Here is a 23,568-nt window from a genome sequence, read left to right as displayed (position 1 = left end):
ATTGTGAGCTCAGGTTGGGGGGTTTCACTGGGACGTGCCTTAGATGCCGGGATGCGAGAGTCAACAGCACAGGAAAGAGACATGGGCACCGGGGGAAGATGGAGACTAACCATCTGGAGGGCAGACTTGGATACCTGAGAAATCATCCCATTTTTCAGGGGCCAGGAAGTCCCAGGAAACCCAACAGGAGCAAGCCTAAACAAACAGCTATTTCATGCTCCTCAGCGAGGCTGCACAGTGGCCATGGGCCCTGACCAATCAAGTTTGCGAACGTTAATAGGACTGCGGCTGCTGTCCCATCTGAAAGATAAACCTGAAGACCTTTGGACTGTGTAGGCGACCTGTCCCGGGGCAGATTAACTGAAGGCAGCCTGGGGAATTCTTCGGTAGCAGGCTTAAAAAATGTGACGGCGATTTTCTGTCTTCATTGTTACTTTGCAATTTTCAGAAATGCCTGCCCTTCTCCCCTCTCTTCTATTGTTAGTCATAAAGCGTGAAAATGCTGGGACTGTCAAACAAAGCTTGATAAGCCAGAGCTGGAAAGAACAAGTAGCAGAATAGCCCCCATGTGTTACAAAGTAACATAAAGGCGTCTTGTCAGTCCCCTTTCATTGTATTTGTGATGCCAGATTTTATTTGAGAAGTACAGGGAAGCATGAAAAGTAATGTAGAAGTCGCCTGTGATCCCATCTCATCTCCCTCCCCCATCTCACCCTTCTCCCACGGGAGCCTCAGAGGTGCCCCCCCCAGCCCTGTTAAGAGCCTGGTCCTTATCATGGGGTGAGGGGGTTCTCTGCTCGTGTAGACACATGAGCTATTTTAAGCCTCCTGGGTAGATAGATGTTTTCACAGGCACAGTTTTGTGGCTTCTGAGACTTCAAAGACTCCTAAATGTGATGCATATTTTACAACATCCTTCAGTGTTTATTCTGAATTTGAGATGTTAACCTATTCACGATTTTGAAGTGATGGCAGTCGCTGCTTTTTATTATGAATAATTTAATAGGGTAAACTCAGGTATGAATCACAGTGCATCCCGTTTCTCCCGGCACCTGGGGTGGTGCGGGTGGGGGAATGAGGAAACCAGCGAAAGAGTTCATCACATGCTCCACTCTTTCTTCCAGGAGTTAATTGTATTTTCAAACGCTAATGTATTCTGTTCAAGAGTAGGAAAATGGAAATTTTCTTCACTCTACCTGTAGTCCTGACATAGAATAGTATAATGGCCAATCTTTAAAAGACTGTATTAGGAAAGACTGTATTAGGAATTTCTCTTAAGCAGTAAATTACCTCCCGCCCCAGACAAGAAGTGCTTGTTTCTGGATGGGTAATAAACCCATCTTGTTGATTTTATTAGCTGTATCGTTCCTAGGGGGAGTTTGAGTGATACTATGATGGAGGGAAGGGTAAAGGGCAGAAGAACGTGTGTGGGGTAAGACTGATTTCTGAGATCTCGGGTAGTCCGAGGTCTTACATTCTTTCACCTCTTCAGTGCCTGAACCAACTGGGTGGGGGGGGGAGTTCAAAATCTCCAGGAGTCCCAAGACAGGAGCCAGACACCTGACGAGCATTTTGTTTTGCAGATTCTATGCGGCAGAGATTTCCATTGGATTGTTCTTTCTTCATAAAAGAGGAATCATTTATAGGTGCGTAGCAAGGCTCGGCCCCCATCAGTACAGTTGAGCGTTTTGCTGGCCTCTGTGTAATTCTGTGATGGGGATTTAAGACATGGAGCTGATAACGCCCGAGGTAACCAAGACCCGCTGGGACCTGCCTTTCTCAGCAGCCTCCAGGCAAATCAGAACCACTTTCTGATTTCTGGACCTCAAAAGATTCAACTTGTTTCTGCTTCCCACAAGAAAACATGCATTTCTCTCCACTGACAGCTCCTTCCTCTGCCTTTTATTTGGAAGGCAGGTCAGGGAGCAAAGGAAACTGCATCTCTGTTAGATGCTCAGCCGGAGGAGAACATGGAGAACTGGGGAGAGACAAGAGAACAACTATAGAAAAAAAAGAAAAGAGAGAGAGAGAACAACTATAGAATTAAATTCTTCTGGTTGTTAGCCACAGTGGAAGCCTGGTGCCAAAGAAAGAAGGGTGTTTTCCGATATTAAGTGAAGAGTAATTAAAAGATTAAAAGGACATATGGCACCAGGCAGGATAGAAAAGGCACGAGTGAGACCCAATGAGGTGGTCTACACCTGTGATTTTGCAAACCTGGCTGTGTGTCAGACCCCTCTGTGTGAAATACTCATAAATCAAGCGACTGGGCTCCCCGAGACCTGCCAGACTGGAATCTCCAGTGATTCACCTGCACAGCCATGACTGGGAATTGCTTGTTCAGACAGTTAGTCATTCATTCAATGAGCATCTATTATGCACCTGCTGTATCCCAGGCACTACATTAGGCTCGGGAGATTAAAAAATAATACTACCAATCCCCAGTCCCCACTCTCCTGGGACTTGTAATGGATATGCCATTTAGCCTGGCAGCTGGTCAGATAGCCTTCTGTGTTACGAGCTCTGGAGCAAACCGTGTTGTGTCCAGGGAAGGATACTGATGCCCTCCCGCTTCCTTGCAGGGATCTGAAGCTCGATAATGTCATGCTGGATTCGGAAGGACACATCAAGATCGCCGACTTTGGCATGTGCAAGGAGCACATGATGGATGGGGTCACGACCCGGACCTTCTGTGGGACTCCAGATTACATTGCCCCAGAGGTAGGGACCCCGCTTCTCCTTGCTTTCTAGACCAGCGCCTTCCAACTGAAAACCCAACTCCCCCGTGGGGTGTGGAGCTGTTAGCGTGTCACTGAGTCCATGTGTGGGGCCAGGATCACAAAATAGACTGCACTAGACTAAGCAGAGCAAAACAGGAGAAGAAAAGATGAGCACTCGTCGCACATAGTAAGTGTATGTCTTGTTTTGTGGAACTTCTGTTTCCGTTACGTGTACGTGTGAGCTGGTTGCGTGGTGAAGTGTATTTCTTCCGTGGTCGTGGTCAGAAGAATTTAAGGAACACTGTTGGGCAGGGAAGGAGGGATCTTGCTTGTGGAAATGGGTCCGAAGGTGTTTCCGATGATGGCTTTTCAGAAAACTCAGAGCGATCGGTGCTCTAAATGACACATTGGAATTGATCGTGGCGTTTAATCTAGGAAGGACATAGCTCCATGGTGTGGTTACAAGCAAAATGGTTCTGATGTTTGTATGTTTACCACAGTGGCCATGGCTTTGTCTTAGTTACAATGCATACTGAGTAACTGTCTTCCTATTTTATGCATCGTCCTACATGCTGATGGTAGAAGGGCTACCACCCAGGGTCAATATGTAGCCTCCTTTCTATCCACACACAGCCCTGTGGATGAAACAGTCTTTTCGCAGATGAGCTCCAGCATGCTGCAAAGTAATGGATTCAAAGTTAGGCCAGCCTTCCGCTTTCTGTGGGGCTCTTGCTAGCTGTTGGCAGCTTTCAGAGCATGTACTCAACATACTGCCTCATGCATTTACCTCGTAGGCAGTCGGTACAATGGAAGAGACGTGCGCTTAGAAAGCGGACCAATGTGAGCTTTGAGCTTCAGTCCTGACTCTTATTTACAGGCTCTGGGAACTCAGGCAAGTTCTTAACCTCTCTGAACCCCTGACTCTGCAGTGGCCAGTTAGGGATGATAATAAAAGGCTCTGTAGAATTGCTGTGAGGAGTTCAGTGCCTAGTACAGTGTTACCTTCTGTAGTTGCCATTATTCCAAAAAGGGAGCTAATTTATGTCCTTTAGTTAAGGGCCTTTTTGTTTGCTGCATTCCTAGACAGCATGGCAGCATAGAGTTAGCATATTTAGTTAGGGACTTACCGTGTTTCCCCATGTATAAGACGCACCTTAATTTTGGGGCCCGAAATTTGAAAAAAAAATGTATTACATAAAGTTATTGAATTCAAGTGTTATTCATTATAAAATTCATACAACTCCTCATCACTGTCAAAAAATCTACAACTGGACCGGCCGAGTGGCGTGTTGGTTAAGAGCTGGCTTGGGACGCCAGAGGGCCCTGGTTCAGATCCCACATATGAGGGCCAGTGACACTGCCCTCCACAGCTAAGATGCTGAACAACAGCTCAACCTGGAGCTGGGCTGCCGTGAGTCGCCGGCGACGGCGTGGGCTGCAGCCCTTGCTGCAGTGGGTTGCCATGGGCTGCCGTGTGCGGCCGACAGCCAGAGTGAGTGGCCAGCAGCCGCCGTGAGCAGCCGTCCAGAAGCCGGCGACTGATGTGCCTCGCCCAGGAAGAGCACAATGATGGTGCCAAGTTGGGCCAGTGAAGCAACGTCCTCCACAACTAGACTGAAGAACAAAAGGACAGCAACTTGTCTGTTCCCCTTCCCCCAATTCCCCAGCACTGTTCCCATCCCCCCAATTCCCCAATAAAAATCTTTAAAAAAAAAAAAAACCAACTCTACAACCACTGTATATGACGCACCCAGTTTTTAGACCCCAAATTTTTTGAAAAAGCATGTGTCTTATACATGGGGAAATAGGGTAAATTCTGAATGATGTGGCCAAAGGTGATATGTTATCACCTGTATTAGGATTCTTCCTCTACAGGGACTCACACATTAGCATCTCCAGGCATAACATGAGTCATATTTTCAAACAGGAAGAATAACAGCATTGTACAGTAAAAACTACGCTCTGCTGATGCAGCGTTTCTTCCGACGCCTTCTACAGGCTGACATGGATTTAACAGGCTGTGATTATAAGCTGTGCCAGCTCCACAGAATACCCACCAGTGCTGTAAAAGCTTGGTGACAGGGAATGGCAGTATTTTTAGAAATAAAGGTGGCTCTGAACTTTATTACAACCAGGTCTCTGCTGATCAAACACTGATTTTCTGTGTTCCTTAGTACCTCAGCCATCCGATATCACCAGGGCTGACAGCGTTCCATACAGGTGATATTTCCCAAACAATTGAAGTTTGTTGTCTTTTCTTTTCAGTGTTCCTTGTTGTATTGGTTTCCTATTGCTGCTGTAACAACCACAGACTTAGTGGATTGAAGCAATACAAATGTATTATCTTACACTTCTGGAGGTCAGAAGTCCCAAATCAATCTCACTGGGTTAAAGACAAATTGTGGGCAGGGCTGCACCCTTTCCCGAAGCTCTGGGGAGACCCCACTGCCTGGCCTTTTCCAGCCCCTGGGGACTGTAGCTCCAGGCGCCTTGCTCCATCTTCTATGCCAGAAGCATAGCATGTGGTCATCTCTGTGTGTCTCCTCATTCCATCCCTCCAGCCGCCCTCTCATAAGGACCCTCGTGATTACATGGGGCCCACCCAGGTAATCCAGGGTCACCTCCCCATCTCAGAATCCTTAACTTCATCACATCTGCAAAGTCCCTTTTATGGAGTAATATTCACAGTTTCCAGGGATGACGACGTGCACGCCTTTGGGGTAGGGGGCCGTTACCCAGCCTACCACCCTCATGATGGCATTCTAGCTAACTATATGTGAGAACCTCCCGCCACCTTCCTCTGCCAAGTACGCCTACACATACTTCTAATGTAACTTGGTGACTTGGGGCCTTTTTACCTTTTTGTTTGTCCTCAGTTGTGTGTGTTTATTTAGTTGTGTGCAACTTGATCACATGTGCGGGTTCACATCTTCTTCACCCCAGTGAAGATGCAGTTCAGCTCCCTGACCACAGACCCCTCCTGTCATAATCACACTCACCTCCCTCCTGACACCGCCTCCTTACCTCCCTTCCCTGACCCCTCGCAACCACTCATCTCTTTTTCATTCGATAAGTTTGTCATTTCGAGAACGTTCTCTGGTGGAGTCATACAGTATGTAACCTTTTGAGATTGGCTTTTCCATCTGAGCACTTTCTATTGGGTTGTTGGAAAAGTCATGACGTATTTTTTCTGTGTTTTTCATTGCAAAATTGCATCATGACTTTTCTGACAACCCAACAGAACTACAGCTGTTCTGTTTGAGCACTGCTTCTACCACTTGGTCCAGTTACTTCAAGTCCCGTGCCTCAGTTTTCTCACCTGTAAAATGGGGATAAGGTCTACTCCGTAAGGCTGTTGTCTGTACCTTGGAGTGCTGTCTATCCCAAGGCAAGTGGCTCTGCTGTCGTCACTGCTCACTTGGCTCATTTCCCAGTGGATGGCGAGCCTCCTGCAGCCTCCAGCCACAGCCCCTCCTTCAAGACCTTGGCCGCTGCTGTCTCCATGGTCATTTTGGGAGACAGCAGAAGCTAGTTTGGCCTGGAAACACCCTTTGAACTGAGAAGTTGATTGCCATTTAGAAGGCACCTTAAGACGATGGTGCCTGTGTGGGGCTGGCCATGTCACGCTTGGGACCTGGGAACTAGCTATCAGGAGGAGCAATTTTGAGAACACCTGCCAGGGACAGGGGTGCTGGGAACACACCATCAGGGAGAGCGGTGCAGGGGAAACCAACATTGGGCCCCTTGATACACAGAGGACAACCTGGTCTGGCCTCAGGTGCCCTCAGTTTCTGCAAGCCTTCATTCCTCTCCTTCTATCCACTGTACGAGCAAAAACAAAGGGAGCGCCCCGCCATTTACTGAGTGTCTATGTGCCAGGCACCGTATATATATTTCCTCAGTCCTCATAACCAACCCCATAAGGAGCATACATCAGGCCCGTGTTTCAGATGAAGCGCCTGAGGGCAAGTGATGGTCTGAGGCCACGTTACTAAGAAGTGCTGGAATCAGGCATCAGCCCCGACTCAGCCCCTCCGGACCTTTCCACCACCTACCACACTAAATGCTGCTCAAAACCTCAACAAGCCATGCGTTCAGAGAGCATGCTGCACGCTTGCTGTGCCAGGCGTGGTGCCCCTGGAGGTACGGAAGGAGACAGGTGCCCTGCCCTTGAAGCACCTACAGTTTAGAAGAGGTGACACCGATGCCAACAAGCAGGAACCAAAATCAGTGTTAAGATTCCAGTTGATCTAGGTGGAAAAAGAAGCCGCCGCGCTTTGGGAACTCAATCAATTACAGCCTCAGGTTATTGTGCTGGCATTTGCAAGGGTCTGGGCATCTGGCATATGGGGCCACAGGAATAATGGGGTGGGGGGCGTAGAGAAAGACCATCCAGGTTCAAGGTTTCTGAATTTGCTCAAAGGTTACAATTATCCCATCCTCTGTGTAAATCTTCCTGGCAGGTGGAGGCAAAATAATTATCTTAGATGACGTTTTCCTTAATAGGCAAAGCAGAGGCTTAAATATTTATGGCTGTTTATTCAGAAACCTTGAAATGGATTAATGCTGTAGCAGCTCCTTAACCAGTGAAGACAGGCTAAAGTGGAAAATGTTACTAACTGATGCAATTTTGGAGTTCAGATGGACACCCACGCAAGGGGCAGCAATCAGGAACTAATTCCTGCAGCTGACATTAAGGGCACCCTCTGCTGTGACGCAGAAAATCAGTGAAAGTCCTTGAGAGGCCACACATAAGCTTCATCTGGATTTAAACCCCCACCTGAAAGTTAGTTATTTCCGGCATATGAGATCCAATCGCAAATGAAGTACCTATCTCCAAGCAGCCAAGAATCAGACTCAGAATACGAGTATAGCCCACTCTTTCCTGGAAGAAAGAGACCAGCAGGAGAAGCGTTTGCTCCTGGCCAGTGGACCTCTACTACCTCCTGCTGTGGCAGGAGCGAAGCTTTTTGAAAATGGGCCTGGTGGAATCCTTCCTCCCAGCCTGGCTGTGCAGGGGGCGTGTTAGACCCCATGCCAAGGCTGTCAGCCACGATGCAGTGACCGTCTGCTCTGTACCAAGCCCTCTGAGCACCTCTGCTGATTTGTCACAGTTTCTACATGAGCAGACGTTAAGTGACTTGCCCAAGGTCACACAGCTTAGGTAACAGGCAAAGGTGGGATTAGGTCCCAAGATATTCTAACCCCAAAGACCACATATCCTTTCTCCATACTGCACCATCTCCAGAGAGAGGAGAAAACTCCCGAGGGGCAGAGCAGTTAAAAATGAGCACTGGGAAGTTACAGACCATTTTTTCTTGGACGTCTCTGGGGAGAAGGTGGACATTCATCCATCTGCACTGCAATCGGGGGCCTGAGCCATGGCCAGACCTTTTCTTCTGTAATGTGGACAGCAACTAGGGATTGTGTTCCGGCTGTGAATACTGGGCAGATCCCTCAGATGGCAAAGGTGCATGAGCAACCCTTAAGCCCCTCTCCCTCACATGGCATCAATCAGGTATTCAGCAAGTGCCTGCTAAGTGCCTGGGCATGCTCAGGAAGAAAGGGGAGCCCCCAGGGGACTAACAAGGGGGGCCTGAGGCTGGAGGCAGATAGAAATGGGCCGCTGCAACCCAGGAGAACGTGGGTTTAGAGATGTGGTCCAGGCAGTATTCCCCTTGGCAATAACAGATGGCACCTCCAACATAGCTTAAATCACCAGGGGGAACATTTGTGGGTGCCTTGCAGCCCCCCAGCCAGCTTTCTGTAAGCACATGTGCAAACTCCTGGGAGTGTTGAGGACTGGGTGAGGTCATAGAGCTGGAGACCTGTCTCAGGCGGCCTGACTACTCCTCCCAGCCCTACAGGACTGCCAGCCCAGCACTGCCCATGACAGCAGCCAGAACTCTGCACTTTTATGTAAAAGTTGCCTAATTGGTCAAAGTTGGCTCTGATATACATTAAGAGAAATATATACAGGTAAGAGTCAGCCAATGGGCCATCATCTGTGACCTCTCTTTTGGAGGGGTTCAAGGGTCACATTTGGGGGGAGCCACGTATTAGGGATGGGTGAAAGAAGAGAAGACTAAGGGGTGTGCGCAGACGCAAACGAGCTAGGAAGCCGTACCGTAGTCTTTGGTCCCTACCTGGATGTCCTTCCCCCAGGATCATTGTGGCTCCCTCCTGCACATCCTTCAAGCCTGAGCTCAGGTCACCTCGGGAAGGCCCCCCTTTCCTGGCAATCCTGTTTAAAACCCCAAACCTGCAGTCCCCACCCAGCACTCCTGACCCCCGGGCCCTGCTCTCCTTCTGATAGACCTGTCTGCACTTGTGTGTTATTTCTTATCTGTCTCTCCCACTAAGCTCCACCCCGCAGAGCCTTTGTCTTGCATTTACTGAGGCCGCCCCCTGCCCCAGGGTCTGGAACGGTGCCCGGTGCCCGGGCAGGCAGATGGGTTTGGGATGAATGGATGTGGCATGCTGCGCGCCTAGAGGTCCTGGTGGAGGAGACATGGCAATAGAGCAGAGATGAAGGCTCTGGCATTGAGAGGCTGGGCACTCGAGGAAGGGTGATTTCCAAGGCTGCCACTGGGCTGAGGCTGATGGCATGGGGCGCAGTGCAGAGGACAGCCTCATTCCTCACCTCGTCAACTGCAGAGAGCCACTGCCGGGGGACCTGAGTGTCCAGAGGTTGACGGGACATCAGCCTGGGCACCCCAGACTGCCCAAGGTGCCCCAGTGTTGATATCCCAGAGACTTTTCCTAGTCTTTGGGGAAAGGTTCTAGAGAAGGATAGAGAATAAAGGAGGATCTTAAAGGTAAATGACAGAACAACTCGTATGGTGCACACAGTCAGGCAGTCAGGCAGTAAATTACTTGCCAAACGGAGAAGGAAGGGGGAGATGAGATAGGCAGAAGCCAGTCGGCACCAGCCGTGTCTCCCCCAAGATCAGCGCTTGAACCGCGGGCCCTCACCAAGCCAGTGTGGGCAGGAGCCAAGAAAGCACTGATTAAAGAAAGAGAATGATAAACCGAAGGGCGGCTTTTTTTTCTATCAAAGGCCAATTTCTCTCTCTGTAAGGTCACACGGTCCAGTGACTCCACCATAGCTGGAGAAAATAAAGCAGCCGCTTTCCCTCCCAGAAATAAAGAGCCAAGGCCAGGCTTTCCTTGGGGTTCTTCCTCAGTACTTTTCTAGGAATTATGATGGTTATCTTATTATCTCATATCTTTTATCGTCTGCCCGCAGCTCCTTAACTGCATCATAATTCTCCCAGTCTCAGAGTTTAATCAATTTAGCCCTATTCTTCCACACCCTCTGGGACACTGGCTCACAAAAACAGCTGCGGCCCAGTCCTTCCTCCCAACCCCTCCCTCCAATTCTTCCTCCAGACGGAACCTGCTCCTTGCGGATCAGCTGCCCCTTTGTGAATGCTGCCTACTAAACCCCGAGCAAAGAACCTCATTGATTTTATTTTGGTTAATCCATAAGTCAGCTCTTCAAAGATGGTGTTATTTGCCCTATTTTCGAGATATTGAACCTGAGGTGCAAATAGATTTGTTCATTTTTCCCACAGCCCAAGTTCAGGGCAGACCTGGGCTTTGACCCCAGGGGCTGGTCATCTTCTCCCTGCGGTGGCTATTGTCCTGAGAGAGAGGGTCTGCAGGTATGGGCTGAGCTGCCGCCCAGGGGATGCCTCACTCCGCGAGTGCAAGTGAGCGGCTCTCACGGCCTGTTACTTGTGTTCAGAGCTCCGATGACGCCCTGCTAAGTCTTTAGGCCTCGCGGCCTGTGGCTGCATTAATGGGCCCCTCATTTGGGGATTTCTGTAAATCCTGTAAAGACAGGTCAGAGGATTCTGGATTCTGTTTCATCTTTAGCTTGGCAAAATTGCCCGGGCAAGGGGAGGAGGGGCCAGGTATCTTGAGAGAGATTACCAACATTGACTCACTTCCTAGCACGTGCCACTCACGGATGTCTGTTACCTCGTCTAATTCTGACAGTAGTCCTCAGAGGGGAGGGGTATCAACCCTGTTTCACAGACAAGGAAAAGGAGGCGTGGAGCGGAGAGGTGACCTGTCCCCAGCTCACAGGTAGCAAGCGGCGGGGCTGGGATCCTAGGCCCCCACCCCACCCCGCCCCAAAGTGCAGGCCTGTGCCCTGATGCCATCACTGGCCAGTTTCCCCCTCAGTGTATCACTTACTGCCCTGTTCCCAAGGACATCTGTAAAGGCCCGCTAGGCTGTGAGACCTCCCAGTTCTGGAAACTCTAATTCTAGCCAAGAAAGCTCTGACAGGCACAAAGTGTGTTGCTGACCCCCAGCTCACCCCTGTCCTGCACAAGTAGTGACTTTGTTGGGACGCACACTTTGGGCAGCTCCCTGTTCCACAGAAGAGGCCCGAGATGAGCAGAGTTCCCGAGCTGTGAATCCTGCCCCGCTTTCGCCCAGCACCAGCCACCCCACCTGCCGCCCCCAGAAGGACCCGTGCCAAGGACTGCGATGACTGAGTTTGAGAACCTTCTGAAGAGAGAGAGGCTAGAGGGCCGCGGCCATGCGTGGGACTCCAGATGGACTCAGCTCTGCTGTGTTTTAGCCCCAGGCAGACTTAGTGTCCACCCACAAAGGGAACTTCCAGTGTAAGTCCAGGTGGCTTGGTCTTCATCATTTCAGCTGAACTCTGGCTGTAGTGTTGCCCTTGTAAGAACTTGGGGTGACATCTGTAAAATGGAGGTAATCATAATACCTGCATCAAAGTACCACTTTGAAGGTGGACTGTTGCCTGTACAGTGCTTGGCCTGCCTCAGAGGAAGCACTCCATAATTTTGTGTCCACTCTTTGGCATTTCTCTCCGTTGTCAGTTGCTGTGTAACTACCCCAGAGCTTAATGGCTTAAAATGGCAATCACGTTAACTGTGATTCTGTGAGTCGGAACTGCAGGCAGGACTTGGCAGGGGTGCCGGAGGTGTCTGCCCCAGGACTGTGCTGGTGCCAGAGGATCCACAATGGCCTCAGGCTGTCACCTGTCGGCTAAGGCCCAGTGGGCTCTCCTGTCCGGGGTCTGTCTTTACTTTCATCTCTCATCACTCAGTAGTTTTATCCATGGGCAAAAACGGAAGACACCAGGCCCTTTAAGCTGCACCTGGAACTTAACTGTGTCACTTCCACCACATTCTTGGTCCAAGCAAGTCTCAGAGCCAGCCCGATCCTAGGGGAGGTGATAGAAATGCCACATCTTGGTGGGAGAAGCGGCATTGTCCCACTGCAAGAGGGCACTCAGGCTGGGCGGAGCTGCAGCCATCTTTAAGACAGTCCATCTTTGGAGGCAGCTGGCTCTGCTCCGTGTTGACCAATAGAAGGATCCTCAACACAGCACCCCAGAAGGGGGAGTTTCAAAGCCTCTGAGGACCCAGGCCAGCGGGGACCCACCCTGTGTTTTAGAGCTGGGATCAGCAAACTTTCTGCCAAGGGCTAAAGAGTAAATATTTATGCTTTGCTTTAATCTACATTTTAGATTTTGCCAAGAGGAAAATTTAAGCGACTGTTCCTGCCAAAAGGCTGATAGTCTTTTTTTACATTTTTCATTTTACATTTGAAAATGTAAGAAGCGTGCTTAGTTCACAGGCTGTATGTGCACAAACAGGAGGCAGGCTGCATTTGGCCTGCAAGTTGGAGTTCGCCGTCCCCAACTCTAGAGGGCGCTCCTCTGGGCTGCCTCAGCCTCAGCTCTCCTTATGGGACAAGGGTCTGGAGGGCCAAAGGGACATGCCCACCAAGACCTGAGAATTCCCCTCCAGGACCTGCATGGGCCTCTTCCCAAGACCCATTCTTCCTGGGGACACCACCCTGCTGGTGGACGCACTCCTGTGTCAGAGGGTAGCTGTTCCCTGGGGACAGTGGGACAGAGCTTGGACATACAGGCCCGGTGCACAAGGCTCTTCATAAAAGTGTTGAAAAGGGACTGGAAAGAGAAGTGGAGCGGGCCAGGCCTCCACACCCTAGAGTGGAATCGGAGGGGCCCATGAATTCTGAAGTCTAACCTGGCCCTCCAGGTAGGTGGGAAGCATGAATGGGCTGACTGTGTCCCCCCAAAATCCATATGCTGTGCCCTAACCCCCAGTGTGACTGTATGAAGAACTAGGGCCTTTAAGGAGATAATTACGGTGGTTACTACGAATGGATTTTAAAGCCCTTCCATTACCAAAAAGTCGCTTTCTGTTCTCGCCAGCCCTAGAGAGGGCCACAATTTTTGTCTGAATAGAGAACATGCAGTTTGGACCCCGGACTTTCTGTTCTCATCTTGTAGCAATTTTTTTTGTATTTATAGAATGCATTTTGTCCAAAGATTTCAAATAATGCAGACATTTCTTATGTGATCTACTAAGAGCCTTGATCCAAGATATCACATTTCAATGTATTTATCCATTTTCATGCCTGTCTCCCCAATTAGATGCATGATCCCTGCGCCTAGCAGAGTGCCCAACCCAAAGAAATTAGCCGTAAACGGTGAGAGGGAGGGAAGGAGGCAGTGGGGAGGGTGTGTTACTACCATGAAGAAGGAGAAACCGGAAGTTTTGTTCCGCTGGTAAAAACTGATGCAGGAGAGGGGAATTTTTATATCTACTCATTTCTGCACCCCATGCCTAGCACATAGTAAGCTAATGTTTGCTGAAACAATGAATGGAGTGTTCGATGGTGACTGAGACTTTCCCAGTGCCACCAATCATTTCAGAGTGTTGAATACGTATTAGTACAATCTCTCCTACCAAAATGTTCCCTTTGTCCTCCTGTGAGCTGGGTTTCGTTTATTTGCCTTGAATCACTTTCACCTGCCTGTTGTGTCTCAGGGGCCCGTTTATTTCTGATGTTAGGCAGTATGTCATTATATGTATTCAACTCACCTACAATAAACACATTTTACTATACATAATGCCGTTTCATCTCCCACCACATACTTGCCAGATGGGTGCTGGAATTCCAGTACCACAAATATTGGAATTGGAAATTCCAGATGAGGAAATGGAAGCTCAGAGAGGCTTCCCAAGGCAAAGCAATTTGCCCAAGGCCACACAGCTTCCGAGTAGCAGAGCTGGCCTCCAGCAGTCAGGTTCAGAGCTCTGTCACCCCACAATATGCTTCCTGTGTGCTGGCTCCTGGTGTTCTGGGCTTGGATGTGGCCCCTGAAAGGGGTTTGACTGGAGAGCATCTTAGCTGAGAGTTGGCGGTGCCTCACCCTTATCCCACCATGGTGCTTCCTACTTGTCACTCTGGTCCAGGCCTGGGGCTGCAGGAAGAGGGCAGTCAGGACACCTTGCCACTAGCCATCCCAGTGACTTTCAAGCAAGCCACTGAGCTACTCTAAGCCTCAGGTTCCTTTCCAGAACCCTGAAGACACTTTTCTAAATCATCTCTAAGGCCCCCTGCAGCCTTAGCAATCCAGCAAGCCCTTTGGATTTTGCATAGGAGAGGTCGGTGGTGTCTGTGGAGCGGGCTTGCATCACATCCATGCTGAGCTGGGCGTGGTGCTGGGCGCCCCTGCTGGGGAGAGCCTGGGGTTGAGTGGGGGCAGATAAACAGTCTCCATGAAGGTGGCAGAGGCTCCAGGGGCTGCGTGTCCCTGGGGCCCTGGGCTCTGGTGAAGGGAGTGGATGGATGCTTGGTGAACTCAGGGCCCCAGCTGTCCAGACAGAACACCCAGAAAGCACTCAGGCCCATCTGCCTTCTTCCCAGATGATGCTATTTTGACATGTAGTGTTATTTTTTATGAAAGGAAGAGGTGTTCTTGGCTTCTGTGAGACAGTTATCTATGAGCATGTTTTATGCATAAAGACCAGCGTTGTTTTGTGATGGCATTCTGGAAAGAGCCTTCTGTGGTCAGGCCATTTACTTTAGAATGGGCTCTGGAGGTTTGGCGAGTAAATATAACGTGAGAGTGAAGAGCAGTGAAAAGCCCAGCAACGAGAATGCCAGAGGGAGTCTTCTGCACACATTACAGCCTCATAGGGCCTTTTAAGACAAACCGTCAGAACCAGAGTCCCTGAGGGAAGTGGGTATCTCGGCTGTTTTGATCCAGTTAAGCATTTGAACCCTCTTTTTGGCAAAAGTTGCCTTAATTGGGCCAGTTCCCACCACAGCTATCTAGGGAACCACAGTGGCTCAAGAGCTGATGAATCATCAGCTTATAAAAATGGTCACAAGTGTGGATGCCAAGGCCAGACAACCAGGGTTCAAACCCCAGCTTTTCCACTTACTAGCTGTGTAACCCTGCACAAGCGGCTTACCCTCTCTGTGCCTCATTTCCTCATCTTTGAAGTGGGATGTTCCTTCCTTGTCAGGGTCTTGTGAGGGCCGAATAAGCTCACAGAGTAAGGAGCCCGGCACATGGTGAGTGTCCTAATGGTGACATTGGTTACAGTCATTGTCACTATTGCCAGGAGCATCTAAAACCTTGCCGTGCTGCCCCCAAGTTCTCCAAGAAAGCTCCCGAAGCCCCAGCCTCAGTAGGAGGCCTGCCAGTATATAGCCCGGCAGAGGGTTGGGGGTGGGTGGCCTTGGAGCGATACCCTTCCAGCCTCTGTGGGCCTTTGGCCTGGGAAGAGATGAGAGGCTGCCCCCTGGCCCCTTTCCCTCCTGGTCCTGTGCCCAGGCTGGGAGAAAGCTCATTCATGTCTCACTTTTATAAGACAGGCTGACATTTCTAACATCCTGACACACACCCCCACCCAAGCAGTGGGCTCATGGAAGCATAATAATAATGATCACAATGGCAAATAGCAGTAAAACTGAATGACAGTGGCCCTGCTGGAGGTTAGCCTCCCATGTGCTGCAGGGGCATCTGCCAGCTCGAGCCCTTCTTGCCAAGTCAGCCTCCCCTTCTGTGAGTTTCTCAGCTCTGGGAAACTGAGCAGCCATCACAGCCCCTTGCCTGGGGCTTCAGGATGTCAGGCCGTCCCCCAGGCGTGACCGCAAGCCTCCATTGGCCCACAGGTGCCAGAGACACCTGCTCCAATGGGGACAGATGCAACAGAGCCTCACCATCCCTTCAGTGGCCTCCGAGCCTGGTCCTCAGCCCAAAGCTAGCTCCCTAGGCCAACATCAGCCAGGGAACCAGAGAGGGTCAGAGGAGCCAGTACGGGAGCCTAGACCAGCACTGTCCATCCAGCAGAAAAGAGGCAAGCCAACTGCGTTTAGCAGTCACGTGTTAAAAAGCTGAAAAAGAAACAGGTAAAATTAATTTAAATAAATTTGTATTTAACCCAACATTGCCAAAATAAAAAATTATTAACGAGATCCTTTACATTGTTCAGTACTAAGTCTTCAGAGCCTGAAGTGCAGTCTAGAGCACATCTCAGTGAGCACGAGACACGGTCACATGCTCAGCGGCCACATGCCGCCAGCGGCTGCTCACTGGGCAGTGTGGGTCTGGACAGCTCACAAGGGAGAGTGTAACGAGCGTCCTAATCACGTGTATCTAAGTGCTTATCTTCAAAGAGGGCGATCTAACAGTTTCCCGTTTGCAGTGAGATTTTGGATCATTGGAAGTGTTCACTAATAGCTTAGCACTGAGGAAAAAGCATGCTTCATCTAAAAATGAACTTGGGTCATCGGTAAGGTTGCACCCTGTACCTTGTAGCTTAGGTCTTTCTTTGGACCGTCCCATTTCATCTAGTGCACAAAGCCAGGGGGCACAGATGGTGAACTTGCTCCAGCTAAATTCTAAATCCCGTCCTGTTATTACAGCCGAAGGCCCTGCTGCATTCAGAGTGACTTTGTAATCTCAGCCCAGTGGCTGAGCTGTTTGGCTCTGGGGACTGGCGAATGCTACTGCCAAGAAAAATGAGCCACTGGCACTTGGCACTCTGCTTTTGTAAGCCTTGGGAGAAGGAGAGGGTGTTATCAGCAGGAGTCATAGGAGCCTAAAGCTGTATAAATAGAAAATAAAAAGCAAGTGGGACCAAAGGCAATATAGAGTTCAAAAGAACAAATCTCAGGTGGTCCTGGCCTTTCTGGTTTGTGGATCATTCTGACCAGAAACAGAGATTCCATGCCCTTGACTTCTGACAGCTTTCCAAACTCAGGTGGCATTGCCAGCACCCACAGAGAGGGGTCTGGTGGGTAAGGCCGCTCGGATATTTGTAGAATCTAGGAAATGAAATAAACAAAGCGAGACCTCCTCCGTTTGGCCCCCACTGTTCCACAGCATCTAACTCACACAGCAACTCGGTGCCTTAGCCCTGCCTGTGTTAAAACGAACAAACTAAAGCTCCAATTGCTGAAATAGATGGCAGCGACTGGTGTTCATATAGTTACAGGAACAAATTTTATTCGAGTGCCTTTGAAACATAGTTACAAAACTGAGATGATACTTTCAAATCTCTTTAAATTAATCCTCAAAGCCCTTTGATTAATATTTCATTAATTCCCAGTACAAGTAATTACATGTATTTGAAATCACATACTTTTTTTTATATTTTATAGTTTTAAAACAAATATGTTGATATTCAGAGCACCACCTGTTGACTGATTGGCTTCAGGCAAGCCTCTCAAACTCCTTGCGCTGCAGGTTTCTCACCTCTCCGTTTGGGGACAATAATAATTTGTTTCTCATCGGATTGATTATACAAAATGTGTGGAGAGCATCTGCTAGATAGGAGGTGATCATGAGTGTGCTTTTATTCTCCCAGAGAGAATTTCTGTGGTCTTTCTGCTTGGTCAAAATAGGCTTTGATCCAGTCATTTCCTGTCTGGGAACTAGAATGACACGTATCATTTCATGTCATCAGGTAATAGATTAGAGACTCGTTTTGGTAGGGTTTTCTTGTGCTTTTTGTGTGTGTATTTTCCAAGTTTTCAGGAAAGAACAAACATAGTTTTAGAAAGAAATGAAGGCCTCCTTGTAGGTCCCTTTGGTCATCATTTTCTTTTCAGGGACATGAGCTACAAAGTTACAGAAGCCAAACCTTCACCCCTTTGTCACCACCCATGCTGAGGGGAGCCACGGGAGCATGCAGCGCTCATTGTACAGGGAGAAATATTAGTAATACATTAAAGGGACGGAGATGGGCAGACATGCAGGATGTCTGTGCATGGCCCACGACATTTAATTAGACATAGTGGGCCATGAAAAAAAATATCCCAGAACATTTCAAAGTCCAATTCACATGTAAAGCGGCAGAATGGTCCCTGCTGAGTACCTGTTAGTTTACCTTCACCTTGAATCCTGGCACATGAGCCATGGGCCTGGGAACTGTGTGTGTTGGGTACACAGCTTGCCTGCAAGGTAGCAAAGCCAGCCAGTCACACTTAGAGGTTCAAATCAGCATTACTCCCTTCTACAAGGGAAGGTTGTAGAATTATCCTAGGACCACTGATAGGCAGAGGTCGAAGGAGAGGTAAGATCCCCTGGGCCCATACCCCAGCTTCAATGGCTGCCTGCGTTTTGCCAATTCGTTTCATCTGTTCCCTCCACCCCACCTATTTTACTGAAATATTTAAAACAAATCTAAGATAGCATGTCATTTTACCCATAGCCGTTCTTCCCTCTTTTCTTTTTCTCCATCGTCATCATCATCGGTATTATTTTTAGTAAAATTCTGTTGCACAGTTTGATTATCTTATTTATCAGACCCTACCTCTGGCTTTTTCCAAAAATTAAATCCACCTCAGTGTCCAAATATTTTGCACCAATGAGGATAAACAAATGTACCTTCAGACAGCGCTGTGACATCGCAGGTGGATTCAGAAATGGAATTCGAAAGCAGGTGTGGGGCGGTGAATCTTGGGGTGACAGCTCTTGGTGTGTCTGATTTGGAGGGTGCTGCTCTTCCTTGGGTATAGACATCCAAGGCAGATACTATGAGCACCTCATTTGCATGACCTGAGTGTATAAATGCCTACAGGCTTGACTTCTCTGTTCTAACCCAGGCTCCCTGATTTGCCACTAAATGTCGTTGATGTGTTTGTTTTCACACAGATCATCGCTTATCAGCCGTATGGGAAATCCGTGGACTGGTGGGCTTACGGCGTCCTATTATATGAAATGCTGGCTGGGCAGGTAATATTCTATGTTTTCATGCTTGTTTATTGTCACATCATGTGAATACTTCAGCTCTGTTCAGGCCATGATAGCAGGGTCTGAAAGTGTGGTGTGGCTGATGTCGGTCTGACTTCCTGGACCCAGGTGAAAGAGAGAGTTTTCCCCTTGAGAGTGGATTTTATTCAGTTTGCACAGAAGTTACCGTCTCGACATAAAAACCCAAACTGAAAGCTACCCCCTGGTATAGACATTATATAGCTTTCACATCATGCAGGAAAGCCCCTGCGCATTGATGATGACAGTGGCCTCTGTAAGTTTTGAGTGTCTCAAAACTGGGGTTGGGCTATGGTTCCCTGCGAGTTTGTCTGCAAAAATTACCCCAGCTGCTGCCGAGGTATATAATTGGTATTATTATTAAAGGAAGAAGGTGGTTAAACTTGAAGTGTTTTAATAGCTTCTCCCCATCTCCTCTTATCTCACCCTTGGCAGTTCATTATAACTTTTACAAAAGTCCAGTGAGGCTGAACTTCCAGTTAAGAAAAGGCAAATTGGATTTCTCGTAGGAATGTGACATATATCAGATAACCAAGTGCATTACTGCCTAACATGGCAGTTTCTAATATAATGGCCTTAATATCTATATCGTTGGGCCTTGAATTCCCCCACTGAATCCTCCTTACTCAACAGGCCAATGACAAGAGAGCAGGAAGACAGTGGCACAGGATGTTCTAGGGGCCAGGCCTAGAGGTGGCAGGGATCACTCGGCCTACATTCCACTGTCCACATGGCCCCACTGAGATGCAAAGAGGATTGTAAGTGGCACGTACCTGTGAGCTTGGCGAGGGGAAGAAGGTTTGGTGAGCATCCACCAGATCTCCGCCATCATACCTAAAAATGATAGCATTGTGGGCAGCTTTTTATGGTTCCCAGCACTCAGGTACTGGTGCCAAGGAGTCTCATCCTCCACAGCTAAGAGAGAATGGAAAGAAATGCTCACATTGAGCGGCAGAGCTACCCTCAAAGAAATCGTTGTCCCTGGAAGAATAGTCACCTTTTCTGACATGTTGCATCCACTCACTCATGTATTCCTTCAACACATACTTATTGAATGCATGCTTCTCCTATGTGTATGGTGATAGTCATGAACAAAACAAAGATCCGTGTCTTCGTGGAGCTTATGGTCTAGAGAAAGAGAGAGACAATCGACAAGTTCACTAGGGAAAGTATATAATCAAGATAAGCCCAGAAGAAAAGTAACCAAGCAGGGGAAAACAAGATATAGTGTTGGGGGAGGCTTGGAGTTGTAGCTAGGATGGCCAGGGAGGGCCTCACGTAGAGGTAAAGTTGAGTCAAGACCAGAAGTAAGTGAGAGGATGTCCACGTGAGTGTCTGCGGAGAGAGCATTCCAGGCAGAGGGAACAGCACGTGCAAGGGCCCGGGGTGGGACTCGGCGGCCACGTTGAAGGAATGGAGGGCAAGCCGCCAGTGTGTCTGGAGCAGAGCGAGCTACACGGGGCGTCGGAGGCCTGAGGTCAGGAAGGAGAGGGGAGCAGAGGTCGTGTGTGCGTGGAGATCGTCACCAAGCCGTTGGGTTTCGTTCGGGGGTGGGAGGCCACTGATGAGCTCCCCTGTACCTCCCTGTCACTGTGTCTTGTATCTGTCAGATACTAATGTAGTCTTTTAGATATTAAAAGATGTAAGGCATAGACCTTGCCACTCACCGGCCCAGTGACCTTCAAGCAAGCCACTTAGCCTATATTTGGTCATTATTTCTCAGTGATATTAAGTTTTGGTTGATATTTAAAAAGTGTTGTGTGTAGAATTTAGTCTCCCCCACAACAAAATTTGTTCGCCTTAGGCTAGATACCTCCGTCTGTAAACACAGAAAAGCAGGTTATACAGAACTGTCAGGGAGACAACAGCTGGCAAAACACAAGTTGCCTGCTCCTCCAGTTAATTTCCCCTCTTTAGAATTTTGACAATGAAATTTGACTGAATTATTGGCCCCCTGGGAGCCATGCTGTTCATGAAGGCACAAAAAGCTGAGCTCCCCTCCTGGATCCCACTTGAATGTTCTGACTCTTGAGTGCAGGAAACAAACCCTGCTTTCATTAAGAGTGCCATTTGCATATGCCAACAAAGGAAATTGGTTGGGTGGAAATAGGATCTGTTTCCAAGGGCACTTTACAAGAGAGAAAATGAGCTGTCTCTTTATTGGCCAGCAGGAGACTAGAATTTCAGAACACAGGCCTGCAGAAAAGCCACCCTGTCCCCCACTCCATCTTCCTTCCTGTCCAAGCATGCCTGCGGGGGAGAGCTCAGGGAATGCTCCACTCCTACAGGGAAGTCCCTTTTGGGGTGCAACTTGCAGTCCTGCCTCATTTGTAGAACTGTTCCTGTGGCCCATCACTGGAAGATTGACCTTCCTGAAGCCCCAGACAGAATGCAGGGCCCTCCCCACACCCGGTGGTTCCGTAGACATCCTGGCATATGTCCATGATTTGTCATCCTCTTTCTCAGAGCCAGTTAGCCTGCCTCATGTGATCTCTTGAAGTTTTCATAATCTGTTGAAAATGTTGACACTCCTTAAATAAGACTCCTTAAAGGTATCCCGCATTCAGGCGCCATGGTGGACACATCCATTGTTGCTCTAAATCTTCACCGCGCCTGCCCCAAACACGGGATTTTCATTTCAGAAGCCCCTGTTAGGTTTTCCTCTCTGACTCAATGCAAATGTAAACATATTTCTGGGCTATGACTCAGCCCAAAATGGATAATAAAGGCTCTGTTCGTATTGCCCACGTCCCCCAAAGCTGGAGGAACCTCAGAGACCCAGCAGAGGGAATAGATGCCATTATTGAAAAGTAAGACTAATTATAAAGTTGTTGATGTGGCCATGGTCTAAATTTGTTCTCTTTAATCAAGAGGGCTGCAGATGAGCAGGGGAAAAAAATGGTTTATTGCTGTTTTCTTCTCATTTGCTTTATTTATTGTCAGCAGCCAAGGGGGCAGATAAGTATAAACAGCCTGAGTCTCTCTCCAGTGCCTGGACTGCTTGACAAGTATGATTACTTTCGGGCATAAATAGTATGTACCCAGCCCTCTAATGAGCATATGGTGGCTCGAGGCGTTCGCGGGTATCCATCATGAAGAGACCAGCCCTCTCCTCTTTCTGTCCCTCTCTGCCGGGTTATTAATGCTTTGTCTTCGTTCCTGGTGAATCAGTAATGGGTACTTCATCCCAGAACATCAGCCTGGATTGTCCTCGAGTGCTCTCCCACCCCACCCCTGCTCAGCAGCCATCTGCAAATGAACAAAGCAGGGTCCCAGTGACCACTTCCTAGTAAGTGATTTGGGAATCATTTTGGAAAGAATGAACCATCATCCCCCGTGTGTCTGTTTAAAATTCACAATTCCATTACAAGGAGGGCATCCACCCCCTTCAGAAAATTGTTCCAAAGCAAGACTTTTTAGTTAACAGGTAGTTTAGCTTGAAATCATCAGTCCAGATCTGTAGAAATTTCAAAAATAATCGTGGGAATGGGGAAAAGAGGGGAGAGAAGCAATCCGAAACGGCCATGTGCTAAGTACCTTGGCAACACATTACCTCCCATTGTCCCCAGGCTCGGTAGCTGGCACGACTAGCAAGAAAAACGAATATAATTATAACTTTTCACCATTGACCTGACTTCAACACGAAGGCCCGAGAGCAAACAATTACCTGTGAGAATGTTCCAGGGTGATCTAGAGAGACTTAATGAGCGCCGTAAAAATGTTCCTGTCCTTTGGCCGCATAATCCCACACCTGGGAAATTATTCTAGAAAGTAATTCAGAGAAGAAACAAATGATATGCACAGAGATGTTTATCGGAGCATCCGTTATTAGAACACAGCGCTGGAAGCAGCTAGAAATGTGCCCCTGGACAAATGAGTCAGACTCGGATGATGTATCACCTTGGTGGCAGTACTCTTGAGTGGGAACACTGCTAGCCACAGAGAAAATGTGTTTGCAACAGTGAGTGAAAAACAACTCCAAATTATGCATCATCATTTGAAAATAATATGAAAAGCCACAGGGCCCAGAGAAGCAATGTTTGTGTTTAAGTAAGGGGCATGTGGGTGCTTTCAAGGGCTTCCCCTCCCCCCAAGAATACATAATTTTAATTTAAAATAGGGCTTCATGGAGCTTTTCCAAATGTGATTGATGGTCACTACTGCTGTTCACCAAGTATTTGGGGCCTTCCTCCCTTCCGGCACATGGGGGACTGTACCTCCCGGTGCGCTCATGCTTAGGCAGAGCTTGGGACTAGTTGTGACGAGTGGTGCTCCTGGGTAGAGCACTCGGCAGCTGGAGCAGAAGACCGCGGAGCTCCTATTCCAGTCTTACCATTGCACGACCACGACGGCGCTGCTCTACCAGTGTGCGTCCCTGGGCGACCTCTGCCCACCCACAGGGGACGTGTGGCATAAGCAAGACAATAAGCCACCCAAATTAGGGCTGGGGAATCATGCCAGGTCTCTAGGCTAGAGGCCTAAGTCACTCTCTACACAATGACTTGAACTATCTTTATTTTCAGGGCTCATCACTACCCATTGTGCAGGATATGAATCAGCCCCTTAAAGTTTACCGAAACGATCTTCCCAGAACGGCTGAGTCCTCTTTGTGGGCTGGGCGCACCAGCAGCTGAGCACCTCCCACTCAGTCCTGGCAGCGGGGTCAGGGGGGGTCACCCATCCTTCACATTCTAACTGTGGGGACAAGTGTGGGAAGTGGCTTTGCTCAGAATGGCTAAGAGCCCAAGCTACAAAGTC

General features: G+C 48.8%; 1 protein-coding gene across 2 annotated transcripts in view; it reads left to right on the top strand.

Annotated features, from left to right (window-relative positions):
- PRKCA (protein kinase C alpha) overlaps positions 1–23,568 on the top strand; it is a 375,771-nt gene that overhangs the window by 333,814 nt on the left and 18,389 nt on the right. For both annotated transcript variants that reach the window (XM_019637708.1, XM_019637709.1), the window contains 3 exons: positions 1,584–1,646; positions 2,583–2,721; positions 18,694–18,774. In XM_019637708.1, coding sequence (XP_019493253.1) covers positions 1,584–1,646; positions 2,583–2,721; positions 18,694–18,774 — 283 coding nt within the window. The remainder of the gene's footprint in view (positions 1–1,583; positions 1,647–2,582; positions 2,722–18,693; positions 18,775–23,568) is intronic.

This window comes from Hipposideros armiger, unplaced genomic scaffold, assembly GCF_001890085.2.
Source record: "Hipposideros armiger isolate ML-2016 unplaced genomic scaffold, ASM189008v1 scaffold_34, whole genome shotgun sequence".
Taxonomy (NCBI): Eukaryota; Metazoa; Chordata; class Mammalia; order Chiroptera; family Hipposideridae; genus Hipposideros; species Hipposideros armiger.
This window is presented reverse-complemented; position numbering and strand designations above follow the sequence as displayed.